The sequence below is a fragment of the Phyllobates terribilis genome, unplaced genomic scaffold (assembly GCF_046119375.1).
Source record: "Phyllobates terribilis strain yellow unplaced genomic scaffold, ASM4611937v1 Scaffold_13__5_contigs__length_258822181, whole genome shotgun sequence".
NCBI lineage: Eukaryota > Metazoa > Chordata > Amphibia > Anura > Dendrobatidae > Phyllobates > Phyllobates terribilis.
Window position 1 is genome coordinate 88,219,583 of NW_027362773.1, and position 9,054 is coordinate 88,228,636.

The following is a 9,054-nucleotide window of genomic DNA, read 5'->3' on the forward strand; positions in this document are numbered from 1 at the left end:
TTTCCAACAAGAATAGCATGACACAGTGCATTATGTATCATGTATGGCTTCAAATGACAGATTCTTGTTTAGAGGGGTTGTGCACCTTTAAGGACTTTTTTTTTACGTAAATGTATGTAAAAGGGGCTAAAAACCATTTTACCAATTTGATTTCATTAAAGGTTTTGCACTGTTTGTCTCCCATAGCCTCTGTGTTGCACTGTCTATTGCTGGCTGCAGAGTGAGTTACTGGGAAACTGTCAGTAAGCTCAATCTCAAAGTCTGATAGGGAGTATGTCATTCTTTTCTCGCACTTGTTTTGAGCTCCTCTCAGCTGATTTGTGACCACAGAACACATCAAAGTTGAATGTGCAGTGAAACAAAAGCGTGTGTAAAAGCCAAACATTTTTTCATTTAAAGTGCTGCACTGCTTATTGGTGGCTACAGAATGAGTTAACTGAGAATCTGTCAGAGAGAGTTTAAAACTGGTTCTTTTTTTTCTAAGCTCCTTTCCCAGCTTATGACCACAGACCACATCAAAGTTGAATGGGCAGGGAAACTTAATTGTAAAAAAAAAAAAAAAAAAAGTAATAATAAAATAATAACAATTTAGCAAAATAATCTAAAGAAAGAAATTAGATAGATAGCATACTGATGGCAAGTTAATTTTACTTTGGCACTTGATGTCTTGACCCCGCAGCAGCTGCACATACATGCCATTTTCTTCAACGAAGTGTTACTAAAAAAAAGTGCAGATGCCGCACTAAAAATAAGTGCACATGTATGAGGTCTATTACAAGCCGTCTCCCCCAAAGGTGATGGACCCCGGAAAATCTTCCTCAATCTAGGAGTCAAACAGCTCCCTTCATGTGTTACGTGCTGGTGTGCTGCGTGCGACGCTGTCAGATTGGGCTTCCTGCTCGTCATGGCCCCCACAGCCACAGTCACAACACACAGCTGACAGCAACTACTACACAGCAAACAAAGAAGTGGGTGTCTCCTGTGCTTGTGGGGCCAACACCCCAGGACCCACCCCGATATCACACATCATGGCACCAGGGTGTGGCCACCTTACTATCATACATGCAGCTGCAGTCTGCTGTTCCTGGAGTAAATAGTAGTAGAGCAGACTTTTATTAAAGGGACAGGAACCCCTTTAAAGTTCTAGACATAGGACAAGGTTATAAGGGTAGGCGCACACTGAGGTTTTTTTGAGGAGTCTTATGGAGGGGGGGGATTTGCTCAAAAAAAAAAATGCTTGAAAGTCCTCACAGGGGTCCAGAGATGAAAGTGTACTTGTAGGGGCTGTGGCTGTAAATAAGTGGGAAGGAGAGGTCTCCGCTATCTCATCTCAATGACAGCCTGCAATCAGTCAGGGTCTTCCATCAGGGTCCTCTGTACTTAAAGTGATGTTCTTGTCCGAGACATGTGTAGCATATTCATAGGCAATCTCCGTTCTAGTAGACCCTCAAGGTGTTGTATGGGGCAGAGGGTGGCCGCTCATGTTCTCCCCCCTCCTCCATGTCTGTATGGAGCTTGTGGACAGTCATGGGGAACAGATAAGGGTTTTTCCCAAACTGTTCCCACAAAGTTAAAGATACAATTGTCCTGAAGAAATAAGATTTTCCTAATGGTCCACGGTCGCCCCCTGATAACAGCCTAGAGCATCATCCTCCTCCACCATCTGTACAGGGGGCACAATGCAGTCAGGGGGTAGCGTCCTCCTGGAATCACCAAACCCAGACTCCTCCATCAGACGCAGATAGAGAAGTGTGATCTGTCCCTGCACAGTGGTGGCGGCTTTACACCACTCCATCCAAGGCTCGGCATTGTGCTTGGTGATGTACGGCTGCAGGCAGCTGCTCGGCCATGAAGCTCCTGGCGGGGGCGCAGTGTTTGTACTGATACCAGAGGTGGTCTGTACTCTGCAGTTATGGGGTCAGCAGAGCGGTGGTGACTGTGCTCTTCTCCCTTTTTTTCCTTTCTCCTCTCCTGTCTCTCCTCCCCTCCTTTCCTGACTCTTCTCCTGTCTCTCCTCCTCTCCTTTCCTGACTCTTCTCCTGTCTCTTCTCCTTTCCTGTCTCTTCTCTTCTCCTGTTTCTCCTTTCCTGTCTCTTCTCCTCTCCTTTCCCGTCTCTCCTCCTCTCCTTTCCCGTCTCTCCTCCTCTCCTTTCCTGTCTCTCCTCCTCTCCTTTCCTGTCTCTTCTCCTCTCCTTTCCCGTCTCTTCTCCTCGCCTCTCCTGTCTCTCCTTTCCTGTCTCTTTTGCTCTCCTTTCCTGTCTCCTCTCCTTCCCTGTCTCTTCTCCTCTCCTTTCCTGTCTCTCCTCTCCTGTCTTCACAAATTGATTGACAGCTCTTTCATCCAATCACAATTCTCAGTAATACATGGGTGTGGCCTATGGTAGGTTGAGGGCGGGGCGTGCAGGCAGACAGGGACGGTCCCTGTAATGTTGTGGGCGGGGCCTCGTTGTGTGTAGAAAACCCCCTGTAGTAGCCGGCGCCGTTCGCTTCCTCTGCGGGCTGTGACTGTCACTCACCGGGGAGCGGACGGCTGAGCGGCTGCTGTGTCTGGAGCCTTCGGGATCATGTGCAATGTACAGCGGGCGGAGGGCGCCCCCAGGCCGGGCACCGGGGCGTGCAGGAGCCTGTTCGGGCCGGTGGACCACACGGAGCTGAGCCGGGAGCTGCACGCCCGGCTGCGGGAGGTGCAGGAGGAGAGCCGCCGCCGCTGGGACTTTGACTTCCAGAGAGGAGTTCCGCTGCCCAGCAGCCGCTTTGCCTGGGAGGAGAGCGGCGAGGACACCGTGCCCCAGTTCTACAGGACGCCCCGAGCCGCGGCCAAGCCTGACCGGACTGTGCCGGCACTCAGCCCCGGCGTCCCGACTACAGCCGACTGCACCCCACCTGCACACAGAGCCCACAAGAGGACCCAGCCTGCCCAGATCACAGGTAGGACAGCTGGCCGCACGCTGGGGGGAGTAGTGCTTCGGCTTCATAGTGGGGATAGTAGTGCTTTGCTGTCTTGCATAGTGGATGTTGTTGTGCATTGTCTCATTGCATATTGGGAGTTGTAGTGCTTTGTTGACCTGGTCAGTCTGCAGGTTGCTGCTCTCCTCGGTGTAGACTCTGTAGCTGCAGGTGATGCTTCTTGTTTTCTATCTGCTGCTTGATGTTGTGTTTCTCGTTGTTGTCTTGTATGTTCCTTACCTTGTACTTCTTCTGACCTGGCCTCCATCCTCTGCTCATTGTGCCCATATAACCTAGTTACTCTGTTGGACTATCCCTCTGTATTGGTTTCATTGTATCCACATCATCATTATACAATGGTTATTGCTTCTCTTCCAAAACTAAACTTGCCCTAATATATATTTAACCATTGTCCTCTGTATTCTCTGGGGTTACATTTCTGCCCATATAAATCTCACACCCCAGGGTGTCCTTATCCTCCCCCTGTTCTGGTTAAGTTGTATCCTGATTGTTATAGTAGTTACATTTCTCCCTGTATACCCCAGTGTTATATCTTGGTTAGCATTTCTTCCCATATTATTCATATACCCCTGTGATGCATTGTATCCTGCTTTTACCATTGTGTCCATCTCCCCTCATTATTCATATTTCTCCAAAATTACTCTTATACCCCATTGCTATACTTTATCCTGACTTGTTACCTTTCTCCCAAAATATCCCAGATACCCTATTGTTACTTTTATATCCTGACTTTCTGTTCTGATTACTGTGACATTTCTCCCTATATTACTTATACCCTATTGTTGCATTGTATCTGGATTACTGTAATGGCTACCTTTCTCTCCAAATTACGCCAATGTTACATTGTATCCTGACTTTCCCTCTGTTCTGGTTACACTGTATCCTGATTGGCTGTCAGTTCATTGTTTCTCATTGTCCCTTCCTTTGTTACAACCCCCCCTTCTCCTGTCTCCATTATTTTGCTACATTACCGCTGTCACCACATTCATCCTGGATTGCTACACTGATTTGTTGCAGCAGCAGCTTTGCTGCGGTTGTGTTTCCACACAATTAGTCACTATGGTCATCACTGATTTGCTGCATTGCTGCCTCCAGAATTTCCCTATTTGTCTGGTTACCCGGATTGCACTTTCTGGCTGCCTGTTGCATCACCTGCCCCCTGAAGCCCGGCCCTCCTTAACTCTTTTACACTTGTAATTTTACATCTCTATTTTTTTTTTTTTAGATCCCCTCCCAAATAGGACCAAATAAATTTTATATGCAATAATGATCTCCTATAGATCCTGCCTAATGCTCCCTTATGTTCGCTGGGGGGGGATGTCACTTTGTGCAGTGCTATGTACCCTCTGGCTTTAGTCTTGAGATCCTAAGCTTGTCCTTTGGCTCGGGCCAGCCTGCACCCCTCCTTTTCCCCTCCGTAACCCTCCTCTCCCTCCTTCCCTCCCTCCTCCTGGCTGCCTTTCCACTAGTACAATAGAAGTGCAAGCACAGCAATTTGTGCTGCTGATCTCAGCTGAGCATGAAGCATTTCAATGCTGTGAGGATCTGCAGTCACAGGCTGAGGAAGATTTAGTGGATCCATAGCCAGAAATAAAATTACATCTAATTATCTCCTTTCTGCTGGGAAACAAATGGCAGCGTCTGCAAACACAGGGGAATTGTCTGTAGTTTGTGCTCAATATTTTTGTTTGGCCTTTAACTGCATATTTATTTTTTATAATGCATTGGATTTCACCATATGAGTTTGCATCTGCTGGTAGTGCATGCTGGTGGTGATTGTTCTTCAATAGGGTGGAAACCATTGCATAAAATTATGCAATATCCTACTAAATTTCCTTTACGTGGCCAGAAGAACCAATCCGATCTTCCAAAAAACTCACAAAGAGTTCTTGTATTCGAATGATTGTGTTTTGGCTTGTACAGTGCAAATGCTAAACTCTAATAATTAGGTAATTTCTCTTCATGGTTGTACAGATCCCATCAGCAATGAGGCTACTGGCTGCTAACCTTTTTCTGCTTTCATATTACTTGGCTACCAGCCAGTATTCCTGGGACCACTGCTGCACACCTGCAGACAGAACCTGCTTGGTCAGCTCATTACTTGCAGCTGCCTTATGCAAGTGTGCTGCTTTAAGTGGACAACCCCTTTAATTGTAGGTTGTTCACTTTCACAAATGTTTTCTATACATTGGCAGAGCTGTGACAGCTTATCACTCATTAAAAACTAGATGGGTTTTCAGTTGGCAAAGCACACTTTAAGGACTCGTTCACATGCTGGGGGAAAAAAACACGCAGCATTTTACAGTACCAAAAAAGTGAATGAGATTTCTGAAACCTCATGGTCAGGCTGCTTTTTTTTCTTGGAGATTTGAACCATCAGTGTTTAAAATTATTTTTTTTTTGCTTTTCTAGACTTTTTCCCAGTGCGAAAACAGACAAAAGTTGTTGCAACGCTTTGTGACAAGCTGCACCCAGCATCTCCCATCCCCACAGAGCACACGCCGCGCAAGATGATCCGATGATCAAAGGTAAGGATGGTGAACTGCCATGTTTCCACAGCCCTATTTCCTAATTCAGAGCCTAAACCTTCACTTTTCGATATTGCAGTACCCCATGGTGCTCATAGATTGCACAGATGTCTCATTCTAGACCCTCCCCCACTAGATAAATATGCACTGGAGATAACAGACTGCGTCCACTCCCTTCAGCCTTGTGCTGCCCAGATACCCATCTTGCCAGTCACAGGTTCCCTATGTGGACCCCCACCCCACCCCCCCTGATTAGGATTTGTCCAGATTGTTGCATGATGGACAATGTTCTGATCGGATAACTATGATTTCAGCTGATAACATGTTGTGTCTATGACCAGACGTGGCACAGGCTCTCCCCTCCCCAAATCCCCCATCCTCCGTGCAGACCGGGCCTTGTACACTCTGTTCTCTTGAAGATCTGGGGTCATTTGAGTCTAGAGATGAGAGCGCCTTGTCCTTGAATGACCTCAGACAGTGCATGTTGGTGCCTCCGCTCTGGGCATCTCTGGCTAGGACTTTGGCATTGGATTTATTAAGCTGTCACATTTCCTATTATTCCCTTTCATGCCCCCTGGGGCTTTTTTTACTCAGCTTTCCCAAAGTTCTGAATGGAAAGTCTGTCTAATTCTGCATTAGTATTTAGGGCGAGGGTGCATTGTTGGATAACTTCTGTGTGCTCTATGTAGAGGGGATGGAAGAGGTTATAGGGAGCCCTTAGGCATAGAGTAATGCTTTTGTATCAGACCCCCATTTATAAAGCACATTCATAGCCCCCAACAGTCACCCTAGGAAACCTGTCCAATAATTTCCTGCCATTGAATACAGTCCTGATTGGTGGTCCTGTGGCCCCCTCCCCTTTTTATTGTATTGCCCTTCCGGTCTTGTTACATTGATTTGGGCAGGGTCCGCAGAGCAGATTAATCTTCTCCGGAGATGAGTGATCCCCGGACTTGCTGCTGTCTGAGCTATTACATTCCAGCAATTAATGGGGGAAGGGGAAGTTATTTCTTGGATGGAGGTTTCAAGGGGTATATATAATATTGAGCCTTCATATAGAGAGAGGATGGCCCCTGTCCATAATGTATAATATATGTCTGCTTAATGATGAGAAGATAAGAAGCAGAGAATGAGTCACTCCAAATGAAGTATGCCAGATGTAGCAGTGCTGAGTTTGTCTTCTTGACGCCACTCATCATTAATGTATCATCTGTAGTCTCAAAGAAAGCAAGTATATCTATTTCAATATCCTAAAAGGCGTGGGTTATATTAATGTTGCATAAAGAGTTAAATGGCTTGGTCATCTACAGAAAAGATGAGTATTGATTAGTTTTGAAAATTCCAAGATCATACAAAAAAACTTTAGATATCGATCTATTCTATATCATCAATTATATTGAATGAGTTGCTGTTTTATTATTTTTTTCTTTAATGCTCGAGCTGCACAGTGACTTTAACCGCAACACCTGTTGTGTGACCAAGGTTTGTTCAGTGTTGTTGCTGCAGCGCAGCGCGATACAAGTCAATGGGGTTGCATTGCTGATCTGAGGGTACTGTCACAAGAACTCCAACTTCATTGGATTTTTTTGTGATTTACTTGTTATAATACCCTCTGAGCTGCATTGTGATCCCATTCACTTGTATAGCAGCGGGATGGTGGGACCTTGGTTGCGCAGCCGATGATCTGTATATTGTCACCGTGTGGCCCCAGACAAAATTTTTCTTATCCTGCATAACCGGCTGTGAACACATCATCCGCCTATGCTGGCACTATTCACCCCACCCAGATTACGGGTGTGACCACTTTGCAGAGATTACTGCTCGGGCATGTAACCTCACATTTTCCGTGGCAGATGAGCTTGTTCGATGCCTCTGTGATCTCATCTTTCCAGCGCTGACCAGTAATTTCCTTGTCTTGATTTATGCAGATTTGCACTTATGGAGTTGCCCAAAACCTCAACACAAGTGAGGAGACGAGGACAGCCGAGAACTTCCACCACTGAGCCGGAAAATTAAGGACTGAAAACAACAAAAAAAGACTTAATGAGCAGCCGCTTCTGCCGTCGTGACTCATGATGTTAACTGAACTGTTTTTCGTTGCTCTTTTTAATTTAACTTTTTTTTAAAGCGCAGTTTCGCTGCTCACCGCCATGTTTACCGTTAACAAATATTCCGAAAAAGTTGAGTCGGACAGTTTTTTATTTTTACACAATCATGTAATGGTTCTGAAGCATAGAAGGGTCTATGGTTCACTTTTATCCATTGTTCTGCAGAGTACCGTCTGCTTGTTCAGTGTCTGCAGAGGCCTCACCAGTCCTTCTGGCTACATAAGCAACTAAAACCAGGTGATTTGCAGTCTAGACCACATCCTCTTTTGGGTGATGTTCACACTCTGTCTTCTTGCTGAGCTTTTGGAATAGAAACTTCAAGTTTTTGAGATCTTCATTCTAAAAATTCTGCTTAAAATATTGTGTGAACACACTCTTACCTGAGGTGCTACACCATCATCAAATGTAGGAAAAGCTTACTGAGTAGCTAAGCTAAGGCGGAATAGGTCTACAAGCTTACTGACTTTTTCCACTAACAATGAGCAGAATTAGGCCTCACTTGCATGTCTGTCAGTTTTGCGTCCCCTTCAAAAAAAAAAAATCAATTTTTTTTTTCTCTTCTCCGGTTTAAATTTGTTTGCATTTTTTAACCATTTTTCCTATCAGTGTGTCACACTTCAGATCTGCATTTTTAAAGTCGTTGTCCAGGCTTTGGGATGAAAGTCTTCAGTCGCTCTGTGACTGCAGACTTCTGGATCCTGGCGGTGCGCACGCTACCAGGAGGCTCAAGTGTTGCCGATGCGAGTGGTCACGTGACTGTATGTCTGCAATTTCCATACTTCTGCTCACATGACAAATTTACTTGTCCTCTTCTATTGAGCGATGCTGCCCTGTATCGGCAATACTGTATGCACACAGTGACTCCACCAGCAGAATAGTGAGTGCTGCTCTGAAGTGTAATACTTGGTTATGGCTGGGCGCGATTCTCTGCTTTAACATTTTAATGCGTACTGTGCTTGGAAGAGTGTTTACTCTGCACTCTCCAGAAGTGCTATGTGCAAGTGCGCTGTTATGTTACTGTATTTCTTTTCTTTTTATATGTTTGAGACGTTTACTAACTTATATTACCTATTTATATCAGTCTGAATGAGCCAGTTGTAGTTCTCCAGTATGGGGAAAGGCACTATATTCACTTGTTTGCAAAGTTTGCCTTTATTTTGTGAGAACATTGAACTCTCTTGTATATATAAACACTGTTGTGCGTTTATTTATAATGGGCTTCAATGAAACTTTGTTTAGAATGGTTTCAATTTGGTCTTGTGTGTTCTTTTTAATATATGAATGTGTAATGACCTTAAGCAACCAGTAGGGGTCTCTGGTTTTCAATGAGCAACAATTCAAAGTTTTGAGCTGTAGTTCTTGCACCAAATGCAACGAGGGGATGCAAATGCACTGTCTGATCCTCTGGCCAATCAGGTTGTGGTTAACTTCTAAACATTTCAATATTTTAA

General features: G+C 45.1%; 1 protein-coding gene across 1 annotated transcript; it reads left to right on the forward strand.

The window, feature by feature from the left end:
* The first annotated feature begins 2,426 nt into the window (after positions 1-2,426).
* Positions 2,427-8,853, forward strand: LOC141174518 (cyclin-dependent kinase inhibitor 1B-like). Its single transcript, XM_073659453.1, has 3 exons — positions 2,427-2,928; positions 5,380-5,495; positions 7,424-8,853. Exons 1-2 carry the CDS (start codon positions 2,565-2,567, stop codon positions 5,487-5,489), a joined length of 474 nt encoding a protein of 157 aa, XP_073515554.1. The 5' UTR covers positions 2,427-2,564; the 3' UTR covers positions 5,490-5,495; positions 7,424-8,853.
* The last annotated feature ends 201 nt before the right edge of the window (positions 8,854-9,054 follow it).

Excerpts from the sequence above, each read along its gene's own strand:
- LOC141174518 (XM_073659453.1), top strand. The coding sequence starts at position 2,565 with ATGTGCAATGTACAGCGGGCGGAGGGCGCCCCCAGGCCGGGCACCGGG. Across the intron at positions 2,929-5,379 it reads CCAGCCTGCCCAGATCACAG|ACTTTTTCCCAGTGCGAAAA; the intron begins GTAGGACAGCTG and ends TTGCTTTTCTAG.